This window comes from Pipra filicauda, unplaced genomic scaffold (assembly GCF_003945595.2).
Source record: "Pipra filicauda isolate LSUMZ 115617 unplaced genomic scaffold, ASM394559v2 scaffold311_size1313980_pilon, whole genome shotgun sequence".
Taxonomy (NCBI): domain Eukaryota; kingdom Metazoa; phylum Chordata; class Aves; order Passeriformes; family Pipridae; genus Pipra; species Pipra filicauda.
The window spans coordinates 449,389-469,417 of NW_024104434.1; the positions used below are offsets into that span (position 1 = coordinate 449,389).

At 43.1% G+C, this 20,029-nt stretch overlaps 1 protein-coding gene across 1 annotated transcript; it reads right to left on the bottom strand.

Moving 5' to 3' along the window:
- Nucleotides 1-4,870: 4,870 nt before the first annotated feature.
- Nucleotides 4,871-18,879, bottom strand: LOC113997819 (interleukin-2 receptor subunit alpha-like). The gene is made up of 7 exons (XM_039383490.1): nt 18,760-18,879; nt 9,895-10,080; nt 9,558-9,680; nt 8,684-8,902; nt 6,701-6,748; nt 5,813-5,876; nt 4,871-4,952 (listed from the first exon to the last, which is right to left on the bottom strand). Exons 1-6 carry the CDS (start codon nt 18,833-18,835, stop codon nt 5,833-5,835), a joined length of 696 nt encoding a protein of 231 aa, XP_039239424.1. The 5' UTR covers nt 18,836-18,879; the 3' UTR covers nt 4,871-4,952; nt 5,813-5,832.
- Between the last annotated feature and the right edge of the window lie 1,150 nt (nt 18,880-20,029).

The window sequence follows — 20,029 nt, forward strand, 5'->3', positions numbered from 1 at the left end:
CAACCTGGCCTTGGACACTTCCAGGGATGGGGCATCCACATTTTCTCTGGGCAGCCTGTGCCAGTGCTTCACCACCCTCATATCCAAGAATTGATCCCTCATACCTAATCTAACCCTGCCCTCTGTCAGTTTAAAGCCATTTCCCTTTGTCCTGTGTAGTGGGTTGTCCCTGCCTGGATGCCAGGTACCCACCAAAGTTGCTCTATCACTTCCCGCTTCAACTGGACAGGAGAGAGAAAATATAACAAAGGACTCATGAGTTGAGAAAACAGCCAGAAGAGATCACTCACCAAATAGTGTCATGGGCAAAAAAGACACAACTTGGGGATATTAATTAAATTTATTACTAACAAAGTCAGAGCAGGATAATGAGAAGTAAAATAAATCCTAAAAACACCTTCCCCCCAGGCCTCTCTACTTCGTGGATTTTACCTCCTCCTCCTCCAGCAACAAAGGGAGATGGGGAGAGGGAGTTATGATCAGTTCATCACATGTTGTTCCTGCCTCTGCTCTGGGAGAGGAGTCCTTCCCCTGCTCCAGTGTGGGGTCCCTCCACGGGAGACAGTCTTCCATGAACTCCAAAACATGGGTCAATCCCACAGTCAACAGTTCTTCACAAACTGCTGCAATGTGGGTCTCTTTTCCATGGGGTGCAGTTCTTCAGGCACAAGGTGTTCCAGTGTGGGTCCACACGGGGCCACAAGTCCTACCAGGAAAACCTACTCCAGCATGGGCTCCTCTTTCCACGGGTCAGCAGGTCCCTGCCAAGACCCTGCTCCAGCTTGGGTTTCCCATGGGTTCACAGCCTCTTTCAGGCATTCACTTGCTCCAGCAGGGGCTCCTCCATGGGCTGCAGGTGGGTCTCTGCACCCCTGTGGTCCTCCCTGGGCTGCAGGGGCACAGCTGTCTCACCATGGGCTGCACCACAGGCTGCAGGGGAACCTCAGCTCCGGTGCCTGGAGCACCTCCTGCCCCTCCTTCTGCACTGACCTTGGTGTCTGCATTGTTGTTCACGTGTTCACACTCTGGCCGCAATTACATCTACTCAATAACTTTTGTTTTTCTCTCTTAAATACATTATCCCAGAGGTGTTACTGTCATTCCTGATTAGCTCAGCCTTGGCCAGCAGCAGGTCCATCCCGGAGCTGGCTGGCATTGGCTCTACCAGACATGGGGGAAGCTTCCAGCAGCTTCTCACAGAATCCACCCCTGTAGCCCCCACACTATCAAAACCTGGCTACACAAATCCAATATATCCTGTCATTCCATATCCTTGTCAAAAGATCCTCTCCAGCTCTGCTGAAGCCCCTGTAGATACTGGAAGAGGCTTTAAGGTCTCCCTGGAGCCTTCTCTTCTCCAGGCTGAATACACCCAACTCTCTCAGCTTTTATCCTGGCATATGGCTGCAAACAGTGGATCCAAAACTGCCCATCCTTCAGCCCCATGAAGTGCAGTCAGTAACACAGATCACTCCAGCACACAGCTCCTACTCGTGTGGCACGGGAGGAACACTCCTACATATTGCACATAAAAATTTCTCAGTGTCAATGATGTTGCCAGAATTTTCTTTATGAAACCATTATATAACAGATAAGACTCATAAAATGGAAATCTGTGAACTAGCCTGAGCACACACCTCTCTTTGCAAAGCACACATCAAATACACAGGTACTTTCACATCTAACATAAATTAAAAGCCCTCTTTTAAAACCAAGTTGTGTTTTTATGCTTCCAAGCATGCAGAAGACAGCACTGTCAAATGGAGAGTTTCCTTCTGAAAACCCACTGCCTGTGTGAATGGCTACTCCCCACGCTTCCAACAACACTGACCTCTTTGGTCAGTCTCTCCTTTTATGCCATCCATGCCTGTAGACCTTCTCAGAAGAAAAGGGATGCCTGAAGAGGAAAATTGCTTTCTTTACCCTTGCTTCCTCTACTTTTCTCTTCAAACCTTCCTTCTCATTCAGAGTGAAGGGCCATATCAGAGAATTACAGAATCACAGAATCAATTTGGTCAGAAAAGACCTCCAAGATGATCAAGTCCAACCTTTGAACAATCACCACCTTGTCAACGAGAGCACAGCGCTAAGTAACATGTCCAGTCATTTCTTGAATACTTCACCACCCTCCCTGGGCAGCCTGTTTCAGTGTTTAATCACTCTTTCTGTGAAGAAATTCTTTCTGAGGTCCAATCTGAACCTCTGCTGGGGCAGCTTGAGACTGTGTCCTCTCATACTGTCATTGGTTGACTGGGAGAAGAGGCCAACACCCACCTGGATACAACCTCCTGTCAGGGAGTTGTAGAGAGCTATAAGGTCTCCACTGAGCCTCCTTTTCTCCAGGCTGAACAGCCCCAGCTCCCACAGCAACTCCTCACAGGACATGCCCTCTCAACACTTCACCAGCTTTGTTGCCCTTCCCTGGACTTGACACAGCACCTCAATGTCCTTTTTGCAGTGAGGGGCCCAGAACTGGACACAGCGCTCGAGGTGTGGCCTCACCAGTGCCGAGTACAGGGGGACAATCATTTCCCTAGTCCTGCTGGCCACACTGTCACTGATACAAGCCAGGATGCCACTGGCCTTCTTGGCCACCTGGACACATCTGGCTCATGTTCAGCTGCTGTTGACCAGCACCCCCAGGTCTTTTTCCACTGGGCCACTTTCCAGCCACTCTGTCCCCAGCCTGCAGTGCTGCACAGGGTTATTGTGGCCAAAGTGTAGGACCCGCCCCTTGGTCTTGTTGAACCTCGTCCAATTAGTCTTGGCCTGCTGATCCAGCTTGTCCAGATCCCTCTGCAGAGCCTTCCCACCCTCCAGCAGATCAACACTCCCACCCAACTTAGTGCAATCCGCGACCTGACTGAGCGTTTACTCGGTAAAAGACGTATTACAAATAAGTCCTATTCCAACAGGAATAAAAAAAGCCATGGGAAATATAAATATCAAGGCTATAGAGTGAGAATAAGTCAACACGAATACAAACCAGTAAAAGAATGACATATACATTTTATCTTAAAATAAAAAACTGCACCAAGACCTCATGCCTTCTGAATTATAAACCATTTGGCTTTTGTCATATGCCATGTAAGCATTTATAGTTAATCTGGTCAATCCGGGATCGTTCAAGTCAAGGCAGAGAAACAGGTGTCAGTAGACCACAAATAATTTTATCTGTATATCTATATCTATATCTATATATCTGTGTGTGCATAGGTGTCTGTGTGTGTATACGTGGCCTAAATAAAGAAATATCATGGCTAGGCTTCGCGAACGAAGATCTGGGAAGGCTCTATCCGCATTTGCTACAGGCACGCTGGTGGCTTATGAGGCCAATACGTGACAGACATATCCGATTGCAAAAGGCACAGCAGAAAGATTCCTTAGATGGTGTATTCTGCAATATACGGTTCTTTCTGCGTTGCCTTTTTTCCTCAAGAGTGATCCTGCGTGTGAATAAAGAAATATACAGATACATATATTACATAATAATATATTTATTATTATAATATATAATACATATTTATTATTACACATATTTAGGCAATAGGGTGAGACAAACTGCTCTCTAAAGGGACTTGTTCCTTCCCATTGCCTGCCTCAGACACAGACACTTGCAGTCAGACAGATGAAACCCATCTTACCAGGCTGAGGTGGCTAAAAAAAGGCAGAAGAACGATTCAGGCTTCACCAATTCCCAGTAATTTATAAGTACATGTCAAGTATCGTGTGTGTTTGAGCCTGTCCTCAAATGCCTTTGCTCTGGGTTCTCTCGCTCTCTGCAGCTATGAAAGAAGCTGTCAAACTAATCAGCTGCCACAATCTGCAGCATCCTTGTCTGAGCTGGAGCAATAACGTAGTAACTGTTGTGGAAGGGACTAGCCCAAAATAGTTGGGAAGAGGGGGATGATGATGAATGCATGTATATAGTGAACTATAAGTGAATCCAGTCACATTTTCAGCCTGTGTGCAGGGGGGTAAATGGGTTTAATTTCCGAGAGGAACAGTTTGAGAAAGAGAAAAGCGTGACTGCATTTGACCCATCTGAGTAGGGAAGGGGTGGGGAGGACATCAGGTGTCTAGCAAAGCAGGTCTGTTTGTGGAGAAGGTGTTGTGTGGGCTGAAATGAGAGTGCCACCATCTAATATAGTTGGTCAAGTGGCCCATATGTACTCCTGGTCACTTGGGAGGGGCTGCAGTTATATTACCAATGCATCTGCTACATGCCAGGACAGGGAGAAGTGTTTTTGGGAAGCAGTTTCAGGCAGGGGTCTCTCCCCACCTGTCAGTGATGGGGTGCACTCCTTCAACCAGTACTCTGTAGGTGGAAAGTCACTCTATCCCCACAAGAATTAAGCTTCAATATTTTCTGCCTCCTTCACACACTGGATTTGAGTGTCCAGGCTTCCTCCTCTTTTGCCACTGGTGGTCTTGGAGTTGCTGCACCAACCTGTGTTCTTCTGTGACAAGTCATCAACTTCACAAGTTTGCATCTGAATACCCCAATTCCCTGAGAAGTCTTCCCTACAATGGGAAAAATACTTTACTACAGGAGGGAAGAAGTAAGTTTTCTATGGCTTCTTCTATATTTACTATGAGAAACCATAGAGTACTTTTTGCAGAAGACACCACTTAGGATTTCAGTTCCTATTTCATTTATTACTCAGTTACTATCTTGTCTGATATCAGCAATTTCATCACTTCTTCCACCACAGGGCCAGTAAAATGTAGATAATTCTTGACGCTTTTTCACTTACTATATTTTCAGAAATCGTACAATGGCCCAAAATCCTACAATCTGCACCATGCTTGACCATCTTCACTAAAGCATGCTTCAAAATATTGTCTTCGCTTTATATGGTTTCATCCTGTCATGAACTGGCAAAAATCCACTGCTGATGTGGTTTCACAAGGTCCTCCCTTCCTCCTTTTTAAGAAAAATCCTCACTCAGCTAAGAAGAAGAGCAACCAGTTATTAGTAAGGAACATGAAGAGAAATGGGGAGGAGGATTAGCAAAGAGGGAGGAGAAGAGGAGAACTCTCAAATGTCAGATAGGGACATCTTGGCTTAATAAGGCTGAGGAGCCCGTGAACAGGAACAGCCTTGGTGCATCTCAGTGTAGTAACAGAAACAGCCAGGAGGCCAGACTAAAATAGGTCTGAAGCCCAAAGTTGTCATGACACGACTCAGAAATCAGGGGGATGAGGGAAACAGAATTACGTGGTTGTGGTGGCAGATGCTCCCCAGACTTCCCACAGGTTAGTTAGCCAGGGAGAGAAAGACTGACTGTGCAAATTTATCTGAAACCCACATATTTGCATAATTAGCCCTAATTTCCCCATGGGGTTAATTTTCTGCCCATTGTTCGAACTGTCATTCTCACTTTCACACTGGATGGGACAAAGCGTGCTTTTTAGAATCATAGAATAACTGATTTGGGATGGAAGGGACCTTTAAAGGTAATCTAGTTCCAACCCCCCCTGCCTTGGGCAGGGATATCTTTCCACTAGGCTGCTCAGAGGCCCATCCAGCCTGGCCTTGAACACTTCCAGGTATGAGGAGCCCACAACCTCTCTGGGCAACCCGTTACAAAGTTTTTTGATTTCAAAAGCTCTGCTTCCTCCTTTCCTTGTGCCAGTGCTTGATAGCTGAACCAGACAACCCAAAACCCAGGGTCACTTATTTAATACCAAAGAAGGTATTCAGAAATTTAAGCAGTGCAATGGGGAGGTGGCTGATCTGTCAATAACTCTTCCACTGCTGGGGATTTTTTGCTTAGATTTCACATTTCCCTCGTTCCATCCCACTTACCGTGTTGTCTGCTTGATGAGTCACACAAAGACAGCAAGAATGACAAGCAGGACAAAACAGATAGCTGTTAGAACAGAAAATCAATACCGTTAGCATCTGGTGTTATCTTAATAATTGCAGAATTTTTCCATGTTGCCCCATTGCTTTGCTCCCTGGGGCAAACAGGACCTAGCCAGAGGTGACTTGGGCAACTAGAGATTGACCACAGCCAAATGGCCAGGGACTACTCATGTTGTGGTCTCTGGAGTAATTTGCAAAATCCTTCCTTCCTTTATGTCACACCATTATTTCTCCTCATTATAATGTGCACCACAGTCATGGGCAGACTCCAGCTGGAATCAAGAGCCCTTGTGCAAAGTCTTGAACACGGGCATAGTAAGAGACAATTTCTATTTCAGAGGCTAATGGCTGAATGGAAGATGGGGAAGGGGGAGAAGAAAATCTCTGCAGACTGATCTAAATGCATCAGTTTAGCTGGGAGGAAATGTTTTGTTCGACCATCTTTTTTTTTATTCCTCTGAAAATGTGAAAGGAACACATCCTTGAAATATTTACTTTTTTTTTCCAGTTGAAGTGATTCACTGAATTCACAGAAAGTCTCAGAGAAGAATCTGAAAATGGTTTAATTTAAAAACTAGGCTTTTGGTTGATCTGTTTTCTTTTACATCCCTTATGAGCCTAAGAAATCTTCTTTATAAAAAGCTTAAGTGCTTAAATAATCTGTTTATGCTGTCTCTAGTAACTTGCCCAATACATGGATGTAGGTTTTTCTTGAAGTATATTTATTAGCTTTTCTAACAGAAATAGAGCTGTTTGGTAGAACAGCAAATTGAAAGGCAAAATAACTGCTCTGGGTGATTGAGTGAAGTCTTCAACAAAATGACATACCTGTCACTGGCAGTGTCACTGAGGAGGAAAGGGATGGATGAGTCAAACCTATGAAGAGAGAGAAGTTCTTGATTTTTGTGTCAGTTTTCTCTTCTGACAAACAGCATCAGAGCAGTGATGAGGACACAGTCAGGCAAAGAACCAGCTTGCTCCAGCATCAAAGCAGTGGTGAGGGTAGAGTCTGATGGCTCCCCCTCTGCACAGAAGAATTAATAATTGCCATGTTTGTTTTTCAGCCATCAGTAGATGTTTCCAGCCTGGATATCAACATATGTGCTGATATGATATCTGTTAATGGTGGACATGAAGTGAACTGGAATGGGATCCATCTAAGATCTCTATTTCATATGAGATTGGGAAGGATGACTTTCAGAGTGCCAAGCTAGGATTTGCAAACATGGTTTCAAATAGGACATGTTTGTGCCCAGAAATATAAGCCAGAACTTCCCCGGTGCAAAAAATTCATCGGATTTCTCTCTTATCCCTGAAAGGAATCTCTGAACTTGTGCCAGTATGAGATATGGAGGTTTTTAACAAGAGGTTCTGCAAGAGTGGTCTGTTGATAAATCTCTTTGTGCTGAGCGCTGGGGGAAGAACTGAGAAAGGGGAGGATATTTCTTATCAAGCTTCACTGAAGATATCACATCATAACAAATAGAAAGGCAACACTTTAGGGGAATAAATGTTTGGTGCTCTAATTACAAGGACCTGACCTTGCTTAGGTTTGAGTGCATTTTGCAGGAAACTGGAATTATTGTTCTGCTGAATTAAAAGCTGGGGGCCTATTTCATTTTCTAGTTTCATGTTTTTCATTCATAATCCTAATTTTAAAATTTTGAAGTATTTGTAATTTTAAAATACTTATAATTTCTGACCATTCAATAGGTTGTATCATTTTCTAGGACTGGTATGTTGGTGGATTAGCAACATACAGCAAGAAGTGCTTTCACCCTGATAGTACCAAGCAAAATTTTCAATGGAAAAAATATTACTGTTGTGATGGAAGAGGAAAGACCAGACAACACATTGTTACTGATGTACCTGGAACACTCTGAACTGGGCACCACACGGAAACAGAGGGATCTATGAAATAGGGGAGAAAGTCCTGGGTTAATGCTGAAAGAGAGTGTCAGGTGAATCAGGCCATTCATTCTTACAATCAGAGTAGCAAGGAGAGCCAACAATGGCCAATTGTCACCTGAGAGGTCACTCTGCAAACAAAAGGACCTGCCCAAACCATCCTGCTCTGCCACATGGTCTGGTGTGGTCACAAGGGCTGGAATTCCTCTCACCTACTGTTCTGGGTGGCCTCTGAGATAGTCCTCCAGGCTGACCTATAGTCACTGGGGAGAAACAAGCCTTTGCAAGGGATAATTCATCTAAAATAGATGTGAAATAGGGCAGCTAACAGAGCGCCACCAACACCTATCCCCTCTGTTGGTTATAAAGGCAATCCAACTCAGATGTGGGCACCCATGCAGTAGACATTTACAGTTCTGTAAGATTATTTTCCTCTTAAAGCTCAAAGTACTGGTGAAACCTGTTTTTTTTTTCTCTCCAGTCTGTTGGTAGGAAAAGTCCTCTCGTGTTGTCCTTGCATTGGCTCCCACCTCATTAAAATTTATTTCACTTCACTGACCCAGAGGAGGGTAATAGAAGCCTGTGGACTGTAGAGGGTGTGCACAGCTGGGTCTGTCCACCTTCAGTAGTTCTGCTTGATGCCCAGAGAGAGCCCCTCAGTGCAGTCACAGATGCAATTTTGCAGTTAGTATGAAAGACAAAGTAGGATGCAGCTGTGTCCTCCCCAGAGGTGTCATCTCCAGCAGTCAGAAATGACATCATGTCAGAGCTCTGAGTTACCTGATCCCTCCATCCCGAACCCCCCAGTAGGTTGTTCCCTAGGATTGATATGCTGAGTTGGGTGGTCTGGACCCTGCATGAACAGGCCATGACAGTGATGTGGTGCAATAAAAACCATCTCACCTGGTTCAACAGTCTGTGGTGGCCACGTGTTGGTGCATCTCATGTCGAGGGGGGTCCAGGTGATGTTGCCGTTCACGTTCTCGCACGTGCTGGTGCCAGAGGTGGGGGGTCGCTTATCATAACCACTCTGGCATTTGAAATGTAGCATTTGTCCCGTGTAATAGGGTTTCTTCACTCTTATGGAGGCATGTGGAACAGTCTTGGGGGGACCACAAAAATCTGTGGGATCAGAAGGCAGCACACGGCTAAAGCAGATAGATTTCACACACTGCTTTTGCTCTTGAGAATTATGATTTGCATTCTTACAAAGTACAGACAAGCAGGATATACCAAGCCTTCCTAATTCTTGGTTAGGATATAAAATACTCATTTGCTTACATCATATCACTTACTTGGTCAAGATATTACAGCAACTGTTTTTTTCCCTCTGTCTGCAAAGCAGTTAAATATTACTCAGCACTCTTACACTGCTTCCATGGAAATCAGTGTGAGAAGTGTTACATTATTGGATGGGCTCTTATTCACAATTTTGGGCAAACTCTGAAAAGTCTTCTTGCTTCTAGGGTGCAAGGCTCCTTGTTTTAATTTCTGGTTTCTGTGTAAATTCTAACTCCATTGTGGGAGCTGTTGGCAACAAAATTTTCTTGTCTGTGCTAGAAGTTACACTTGCTGAATTACAGTAGGATGAATACCAGAGCAAAGCCAGAGCACCCAAACTTTGAGGGGTGGGATAGAACTGTTTAAAGTTCTAACTTGCAAAGATAAGTGCAGAAGATCATTTGTTAGAGCGGTGCGCAGCTGTGTCTTATATTAACTAACTCATTGGAAAAACACCTCTACAAGGTCTTACAGTAATGGATGGGCTCCTACTCACCTTTCTGATCAAACTCTGAAAAGTTTTCTTGCTTCTGGGGTGCAGGGCTTTGTGCTTCACTCTCTGGCTTCTGTTTAAAATGTAACTCGGCCGTGGGACCCGTTGACAGCAAAGTGTTCTTATCTGAGGAGAAGTTACATTTGCTGAATTACAGCAGGACAAAGAGAAGAACAAAGCCAGAGCACCCAAACTTTCAGAGGTGGGATGGAACTGCTTCAAGTTCTAACTTGCAAAGGTAAGCACAAAAGATCATTTGTTAATGCCCAGCTGTGTTTTGTACCAACTAATGCATTGGAAAAACACCTCCATGTATAGGAAAAGGACAACACTCACTTACCAATGCATTCAAATCCACTGTAGTCCCAAAAGGCACCCTGCTGTCCACTGTTACACTGAATTCCTGGGTGATGGCCACTTTTTCTGTCATAGTCACTGTCACATACATAGTACATCTTGGTCCCTGGCACATACATTTCAGCAGTAACATCAGCAAATTCAATCCTTGGAGGATCTGGGCAACCTTCTGCAAACGGAAAGCCCAAGAATCAGGACAGCCTGTCATTCTGCTTTATCCATCTCACATCTTTCTGTCTTCTGAATACCAGACATGTCCAGCAGATGGGCAACACGAAATACTACCAACATTTTCTTGATGAAGCTGTACACAATCATATTGGAGAGCAGTTAGTGGGACCAGAGTGTGCAGCCCTGAGCCTATGGAGTGAGGCACAATGAACCAAACTAAGGTATTAAAAGTTGCAATCATCTATAAGCAAATCCTGGGAATGGGTGTAGACTCGCAGTTCTGTCTGAGTACACCAAAGAGCAGCTTACTGTGAAATAAGTTTGCAAATGTAACGTGTCCCAAAACAAGGACGTGAAATGTTGTGTCATCAGCAAATCACATCTAAATACACTTCTCAGTAAGTTGGAATGAATTAAGTTAGATCATTTCAGTGCACTTGAAAAGCCCACTGAATCTGAGTTGGAGACCCAGAAGTTGATAAAAGCAGTACTTAATGATTATTTAAGGACTAAAGGCTGAGAAATTATAAGATAAGATAGGCTGGTTGCAATAGGGCTGGCGCTCTGCATCTTTGGGTGCATGATCTGTGGCCCTTTATGCTTGTGCATTATAGTAACAGCTATTATGAGTAAAATTTCTTAGTCATCTTGTCCTCACATTTTCTGCAGCCGTAATTAATGCAGCCTTAGCAACCACTGAGAATGACTGCGAAAGGTTCCTGAATCCCTGATAGCTGTTCATCATCTGGTGTCTGCCCTTGACTCCCAAAGTGCCTTCTCCTTGAAAGACCAACAGCAACTGAACCTGCAGCTCCCAGCCCCAGCCCTGCAATGCCCTTTTCTTTCATTTCCTCGCTTTGATCTTTTATGCCCTTTTTACTTTTCATCATCTTGCTGCTTTAGTAAAAGTCACAAAGTTTGAAGAAGGCAGCAGTGAAAAACACGTGAGCAGCTTAAAAACTAATCTGCATAAGGGATGTTTTAATCCCCTTGTATCTTCGTGCTATCAAAGGATTCGCTTTGTAAACTACATCAGACTGTGGCTTTGAGAGAAGCAACTGCACGCGAAATAGTTAACCACATGGTTTACCACAGACTGTCAGGGTGATTAAAATTAAAGAGTTATCAGATTAGCAGCAAGTTGAGATCATGTACTCTCACTTTCCCTGAAAGCTAAAAGCATGTTTCCCTCAAGACTTCAAAAGCCTCTTTGAAGCAGACTGCAGATGTGAATCTCAGCACAAGGCACTCAAACCTACAACTCATTAGTGTCTTCTTAAGAAAACCCACAACATTTAACCTACTCATCATAAAGGGCAAACACTGTTTTAGTTGATGATCAAATGAAGTTGGGTTCTTCTGAACTTGCACACATCAGACAAGGACTGTGCAGAAATGGTGCACATGGGAGATGGCGAGCAAAGCCCACCAGGCTGGATCAGCTCACCCACATTGCAACCTTCCTAGGATCCAGCCTTTTAATGCCATCCACATCACTCAAAAAAACCTCTTCTCACACCTAAATAGCTGCAGCATCTACTTCTTTGGCCTTTACCATATTCCTGTCTCTGATTCAGAAAGAATTTTGATAGATTAATTTCCTAGATCTCATTGTGACCTTCTTCTTGCCTCCCTTTGAGTTCTATCTGCTTCACTCTCACGTCAAATATTTTGCTTTCACTTTCAAGAACCTTCTCCTTAGCAACCATCATAACCTTTCAAAACATTGGGTTCTCTTCACATGCTATTGCTCCTCACCAATGTGTTTGATATCAAAGTCACCAGCTTTTGGGGTTTTTGCTGTACCAGTCTTCACACTGGGAGGAGCTGTGCATGAATAATATGGATATTGCAAGATACCCATTGCCATTATTGCTCTTCACTGTCCCAAAGTATCTTATATATCTTCAGATGTGCTTGTCTTTAAGTGGTCTTCTACTCATCTTTCGAGAACAGGTAGGCACTCAACATGCAACCCATACAACCTCCTGTCAGGTTGAAGTGATAAGGTCCACCCTGAGCCTCCTTTTCTCCAGGCTGAGCCCCTCCCCAGCTCCCTCAGACACTTCTCATCAGACTTGTGCTCCAGACCCTTCCCCAGCTCCATTGCCCTTCTCTGGACATGCTCCAGCCCATCAATGTCTTTCTTGTGTTTCATGCCATGGGACCTCCTGGTACAATATGGGAAGACTGTGCAGAGAGGAAGCAGACCTGGTGAGGTCTTGGATCATATTCCCTACACAGGATGATCTCTGGAGTGAAGCATGCCTAAAACTTCATTCCATCCTTGTGCCCAAGGAAACTGCATGGTTTGCTCCTAAAAAAATCACCATCCTTGCTGTGTGGGTGGTAAAAGAGCCAAGGAATGGGAAGAAGGCAGGGAACTAGGGATTTGCAGTATAGATTTACTCCTTCACTAGAATTCTGATTTTTAGAGGAAATTAACTTTGCTCTTTTTTTTTGCTGTTTTGCACCTGGTTGGGAATTAGTCTGTCCATTTGTTTGAGTTGGTGTGATACAAAGATATTCATCTTACAAAAAGCCAGCAAACCTGGGCAGAACCTGCCTCGCAGCCTGTGGTGGCTCAATTTTGCACAACCCAGCTTTCATTGGGTTCTGCATCCAACAGAGCTGCTCCAGGGCTGGACTCCTGCTAGTATTGGTTTAAAATACTGCCCCCCACATAGCCTTCATAGCTCTTGAGGTTCTGTTTGCATCCTCATTTTCCCTGCCCACGTATTCTAATTTTTCATCCCCATGGTGAGGTGTTCAGTGTCACTAATTTTTTCTCTTTCAATCCCAACGTCCACTGTTCTCCCTTTCCTTAATTCACAAGATTCGTCATCTCTCTACCTACCATTCTCATCTCCCACGCTCCAAAAGTACCCTGGGAATGCATTTCTCTGAACTTAGAGGTACTGAATGGACCAGAGAGGTTGATGTAATTGTATTCATGGGATTTACCCCTTCTATCAGCTGCAGAATTGTGAAAACACGTAGCTCTCCTGAGGCAGAGGGGAATTTCTGTTTCTCCCCATATTAGTGGATTTTTAGTGCCTACAGCAATTCTGGAAATTCTGGAGATGGTTTCAATTATAATTATGAAGTAGATGGAGACAAACCCTTGGAATTAGAAGGAGAACTCAGACAATAGTGAATTCAGACAATAGACATCCATGAAACATAAAAAGTATTTTTGCCTCTCCTGGGGGTCAGAGAAGTTGATAAGTTTTTTGAGACCTGCAAGCCTTGTCATCTGAGCCAAAACATAGGTGGGATTCCTGCTATCCCTGCTTAAGCTAAGAAGCCTGATGCTATTTGAGGTGTTTCAGAGCCCCTCGACATCCACATCAGCTGTCTGGTATCACACAGGACTTAGTGGAGGGAAAGAAACCCAGTAGCTACATCAGCATTAGTTCTTTCAGCACTTCATTTCTTCCCTGAGGATTCCCATTCACGTATGTTACGGACCCAACCACAAAACTGCTCTTAGTATTAGGATTTATGAAGCTCTCCTGCCTACTTTTTTCATGTCTGAGTTGGCAGAGCAGTGATAGATGAGGCATCAGAACAACACCTTTTGTTCGTGAGAAGTGAACAGGGAAAATTTTGTAACAGGTATTTTTAGCATTAGGTAAAACACAGACAGTGAGTCACACCATGATAACCTGAACTCAGAATTTCCTCTGTCACGTGGCTGTGTGTCACCAGCACTGACATTATTCTGACGTGAAATTAAAATGTCAAGGTGCAGAAATAGGATGATTTTCCCCTAAATACGAAGGCAGTAAGACAGGATCAGTAGGAAACTGGATGTTCTGAAGATTTGGGCAGAAGCAGTGGAAGAAACCAGGCACTTCACACAGCTGCCCAGTTCAGAGAGGAAAAGCACCTCTCCCCAGAGAGAGCAAGAAATCAAACGAGGCCAAAATGAAGATATTTCCCCAGATGTGTCTGTAGAGGCAGAGCAGCCCTGAGGATTCATGTGCTGTGTGAAACTGTGTGCTCTCTAAATGGCCTCTTGAAGATGAAACTGGTGTGAGTGAAGAGAAGGAATCGATACTGACAACTGGACCGAAATGGTAATTAAATTTTTCTAACTTCAAAACTTAATCCCCAAGGGTCTGTTAACAAGCAAGCCTCAGCTCTGCAGGATTCTTTCCCCTCCTATTAATGTCATTTACTGTTTATGTGGATTTGTAAGCTGGGAATAGATGCCAGCTGTGGGGCTAGAGTGCAGACCTCAAGTTTATGGTAATTTGTCTATGGGATTTTATTTAGCTATACATTAGATTACACAGATGTTATCTTATAAAATCATTTGACCAGGCACAAGTGTTAATGCAAAGAGTGAAGGAGGAGAGATCAGCCTTATAAGGCAGGAGATGGGTTTGAATATTCCCAGCAGTGGAGAGGAGGCACGTCCTATCTTAAGGACTAGGCAGTTCAGTGCCTGATGAGTTTGCTGTACAAATGTCTCTGTTGGAAAGGTAGTATAAAATAAACTGGAATATAAGCCAGCAGGAGCTGTCCATTAACTTCTTGTAGGACCACAGAAAACTAGATTTGGGAGAAATGCACTTGTATTATCTCCTGGCTTCATCATGCTGACCAGCTGTTTGCCACTGACCCAGGCAGTGGAATCTAATGCAAAAAACAATTCCATATACATCAAGGCCAGAGTTGGTTGGACAGTGGATTAGGCTTTCTCATGCTAAGCATAATTTAGCCTCAGGAATCTGCCTTCTTAGCACCTTCCGTAAGAAGTGGAGCTGGGTAGACCTCTCTAGAAGACAGCAGACATCTAATTTAACTTCTCTAAAGCAAAGCTTAAAAGTGCTTCTCTGTTTTTATCAGCTACAGTGGTGGAAGGATGCTGTGACATGCTCACATTGATAATTAGGGTCATTTACCTAATGCATTGATGAATCTCACTCCTACCCTATCAGGGAGGCTGAGCTGGGGACTTGGACTGAAAATGTGGAATTGAAAGAGCATTAGGACAGAGGGAGAGTGCTTTCTAAAGCAGGGAGAGGGAGAAAAACTAGCCTGAGCACAGAGTGCTGCATAGAAAATGTACTAAGCGAAGAATGGGGAACATTTATGTTTGTTTCTGTGTGTTTATAACATCCTTGGCTCTGTGGTGAAGCCACAGAGATCAAACTCTTTAAAGGGAACCACGACACATGGTTTGGTAGCAGAACACAGAGTAAGGTTTTGAGAATATCATGCATGAAAGCCTTGTTTGGGTGTGCAACATTTGGGGTTTGAATAGATTTGGCTACATTTTCGCTTAAATCTGCTCCCTCAGTAAAACCCATGCCTTTATTGTCTTCATCTAAAAGGAAAAACAAATTACTGAGAAAGAAAATTGGCTTTTTAAGCAGCAGCAGAGATTCAGATTCTTTTCTTTGCCTGGAACTTTCTCAGTCTTGCCTTTTGTAGGACTGAAAGGATGGCAGAGAATATCCTCTCTGAAAATAATTGAATGGTCTGACAAGTGTGTGTCCCTGTCTTGGGTAACAGTGAAAAAATGGTCTGGTGGAGCTTTTTTGATTTCACCTCATTTGACTTTTGGACTTAGCATTGTTATGGAGCTTTTCACTGAAGCTCTGAAGATGGAAATTTTCTGTACATGTAGATGATTTTTCTGGCCTTGAATGAAATACTTTCCCACATAACAAGGGAAAGTATATTCTGTATATTCTTTATCTGAGGGCTTTACAAATCAAGAACATAAAGAAAAATCAGCAGACGACAGAGTGCTGCTACCCTGGCAGGGCTGAGGAACAGGGAGTCAAGTGAGGAAAGCCATGGAAGGATTTTGGAATGGTGAGTTTTGGAGAAGCATGGAGGAGACGGAGCAGAGACTCAGATATCCAGGCTGTTCCAAGATTCAGGACCAGGGTCAGGGAATGCAAAATATCGGTAGAAAATATCCAAAAGCTGGGCTTTTAATGCAAGAGGGAAAACAGGAGAAACAAAGCTGTACATTGAGAAGGAATAGCAGGGAGAAAAAAATTGCAACACTCTGAAGGCAATAGCAAGCAAAGTCAAAAGCAGTGGCTTTCTAGAAGTAGATAAAGAGTGGATTTTTTTCTGCAAAAAAAGGAAGGGACATAACATCTCATCTCTGATGAAGAGGGAAGATAATTTCTCCAGATGAAGGAAGAAGTGGATACTGCAGGATCTCTCTCTGTAATACCTGCTTGTCCTCAGTAGCATCACAATATTTAACAATTTTTTTTAACCTTTGTTTTTTATTGAGGCTGTATATTAGGCATTTTGCTGCTGAGGGCCACTGTGGCTGAAAGGTTTATAAAGGTTTTTTCTCTGGTTGACCTTACAAGAAACACTTGTACATGTTTGACAACTTTAATGTATTCTGCATTGCATTTCAAATCCATGGGAGCCAGCACTAATATGCAAGTATAATGGGAAAGAAATTCCTCTCATTTAAATGACAGAGATCTGGTACCCATCTTGTGTGAATGAAATTCACTTGAATGAAATTCTTTCTTTTGTGAGTTTTAATCCTTTCCAGGTTTCACTTGCAAATCTATTCAATGTATTCCTGTGAGATGAACAGCAAGATGGAAAGGTTGTAGGAGCACAGACCAGTTTTTACCTTGTGTTTGATCCTTGCTTCAAGCCTAATCCATGCCTGCAGCTTCTAGGTATTGCTGCTGTGCAGAGTAAAGGAGATAAATGTGATGATCTTCACAAGAAAGTCGGCATTTCTCTTCTCTTTAACACTAAGGAATAGTTTAATTTTTATTAAATGAATGATCATCCCACACCTTAGTTTTCCTACTTTTTTGTCAGAGAACTTTGCCTTCTCAAAGCACTTTGAGATCTATTGGTGAAACTGTTCTGTAAAAAAGGGGTTTTTTATATTCTTTTTCCTCTAATTATGCTTATTCCTGGTAGTGGATTTTGCCAAACAATGTTTAGGGCAGGATCTATTTACAAACTTGAACATGCAATGCTGGGATGAGCTGAAAAGACAGAGGCAAAATAATAAGAAAAGCACTATATGTGCTGAGACATGGTTGATTTTTGACCACTTTGACCCAGCCTATTCCTTTTACTTTGCTTATATCTGTTCCCAGGTCTCCTTGTTGATCCTCCTAAGGAATTAAAAACAACAGGTCTTACAGCCACAATACCTCAGGTGTCTCTACAATTAAAAACCCTTAATTGGTAAAAGGTGGTATTTCTAACTTAGCATATTATTTGCAGGGAGATACCTATATAAATACACATATATATATATATTCTATAATTACAAATATATATATAAATGTTATGTTTAAACACTGAGAGAGACATTGAAAATAAACACAGGAAGCTGAGGAAAGAAGAGCTTAGTAATACAGTGAAGAATGCAATGCTCTGCATTTATTAATTCACCAGCAAATTAAATCACATCAAACAGCATAAAATGCAACTGCTCTAACACCCCTCTATTCTTTTTTTTTAATTTTTTTTTAAAAAAAAACCAGAAAGATTTCTGATAAACGAGACTTGCCAGCAGGAAATTTCACAACATGTTCCAGGCACAGTAATACAGAAAATGTGATCTGGGGAACCTGACTCATCCCAGAACTGATCCTACTGACGCATCTCTGGCTGAGCGTCTCGCAGTGATGCTCCTGCACTCCCTGAAACACTTGCCGTGGGCACTGGCACTTCATTTGCCAGGGAAAATGCCCCGTGAAGGAGAAGGTACAGCATTTACTGGCAAAACACTTCAATGACACAAAAAAAAAAAAATCACCTGGGGGTTAAACGTTTGTGAAGGTCCTTCCTGCATTAATGAGTTTAGTTGTTAGTAACACACTCTTCCCTTGGGATGGCAAGCCCCGAGTAAAATTCCCAGCCCTGCTAAAGATGATCCATCAGCAGTTACAGCACCAGCATATCTGAGAACCTGCCTCAGGCTGTATGTGCTCATACCTCTCAACCTGGACACCATCATCATAGAATCACAGAATATGCAGGAAATATCACTTTTATGGAGCACTGAGAATGGAAGACTTTTCTTTCCCCCTTTGAACAAAATTCAAATACACTAATATATATCACCAGACTGTTTCTCAATGTACACACCTGTCACAATAAACAAGCCAAATATAAGCAATATCACCATTTATAAATGTGTAAAATTAAGCTGAATGAATTAGCTGCCTCCATTCACAGTTTATAGGTGCCACTGGTTGGGAGGCATGGCTGAAAAATATTTCATATCTGTAGTACCTGTAGCAAATTAGGATGGTGCCCTTTAACTAATAGCATTGCCATCAATTTTACCTACAGAGGTACTGACATTTCAGTGTCTATTTTTATATTTGCTGAATTTACAAGCAAAATGGAAAAAGCTAATTCAAAGAGCTACCCAAGGCTGCTTTGATCTGCCCACTGTTCCAATGATGAGTTGGAGGATACATACATTACTCAGACAAAAAATATCCTGTAAAGCTCTGGATTTTCTGCAGCTAATGGTTTGTGGCCACAAAACCCATTTCTCTCATTTCCTTAGAATAATAAATTCCTTAAGGTCTAAACATCTTTCCTTAGCTGAAAGGGGTCGGGATGTTGCGAACATCCTCCAACACCCCCACAAAGAAACCCAAATCACATTTTCCCTCCCCAAGAGGCAAAAATAGTCTTTTACCTCGCTTGTTCCCCTTGATGAATCCAAACAAGAGCCACATCAAAAGGCACTTGAGCTCCATGGGGCTTGTCCACATCTCTTCCCTGCACCGCCGAGGACGGTGAAGTTCCTCAGAAGCGATGAGCTGCTGCCAACCAAGCCAAGGAGCCGGTCACTGCATGGTTAGAGCAGTGAGGAGCATCACCCCATGTGTGCAGGGAGGACTTTGGTCAGAAAATAGTTGTTTTGCTGCCTGGCTCCACGGGAGAGAAAAAAGGCTGCTTTCTGTTCAGGTATTAGTAGCTTTTATCCAGGAAATCAAGCTTCATGCTCGGCGTGGCGGAGCGTGCCATCGCGAGTAGGAAGTGGTTTGACACATCAGAGCTGCTGACTCCAGAGCTGTTTCACTACAGCTGAGGTCAGTAGAAAGGGGTAAGATTTTGGTAGGTTTGTGCAGGCACTCAACTCCAAATCTGTGGCTGGATGGATATTGGAGAGGGACCATCGCTGTGGAATAGTTGTCTGATAGGTGTATGACGATGGACCTCAGGCACCACCTGTGGGCTCTATCTACAAAGGAATGGTTCCATAGGCTATATTTTTGGCTTTTTGGAGGTCTTCTGCTTATGATGATAAAGCCACATTGTGTTTATTTTTGTTGTAAGCATGTTTACAGTTTCTCTGAATCACAGCTGAGGTTCTGAAGGATGGATGGTTTGATCAAACAAACAAAAAGCCCCATGAGGACGAGGCTGGCAGGTAGGGAAAGGTTTTGCCTTGTTCCTAAATTATCTGCATGTGAAATGCTTCAGTGAAATTCTTCCAAATGTCAGTGAAAAACTGGAAATGATCAAGGAAGTATCAGACTTTATGTAGGTTCTTTTTAGCCACTTCCACAGAAATTATTTCTTGTTAGTATCTCAAGAAGTAATTGGGATAGACTATGGTAAAAGCAGATTTAAACTAACTGTGGTATTCTATCATGATTACTACACGCTAGGCATTTACTTCTGCCTTATAAATCCTTAATAAATTAAATCTTCTTAACAGGCATGCTAAGAAATTGATGTGAAACATTTTTAAATGCTGCTACAGCTGCATCCGTCAATCTCCTACTTCTCTCTGGATGAATCTCCCTTTGCCCTTTTCATGAAAGATTTTGTGCTGCTTCACTGATGCAGGTGACAAGTCCTCCTGGGGGGTTTGTCAGCTATGAGGCTTTGGCCAGGAGATTACCTCCCAAATCCAAATGCAACAGGGCAGGGAGAACAAGCAAACCTTCTGAAGCAAC

Bases quoted from the DNA above. Each gene is read 5' to 3' on its own strand.
- LOC113997819 (XM_039383490.1), bottom strand. From the start codon at position 18,835: ATGTGGACAAGCCCCATGGAGCTCAAGTGCCTTTTGATGTGGCTCTTG. The intron at 10,081-18,759 runs GTAAAAGACTAT...TTCCGTTTGCAG, and splicing joins CATCAAGGGGAACAAGCGAG to AAGGTTGCCCAGATCCTCCA. The intron at 8,903-9,557 runs GTGAGTAGGAGC...CTGATCCCACAG, and splicing joins TTCAGAGTTTGATCAGAAAG to ATTTTTGTGGTCCCCCCAAG.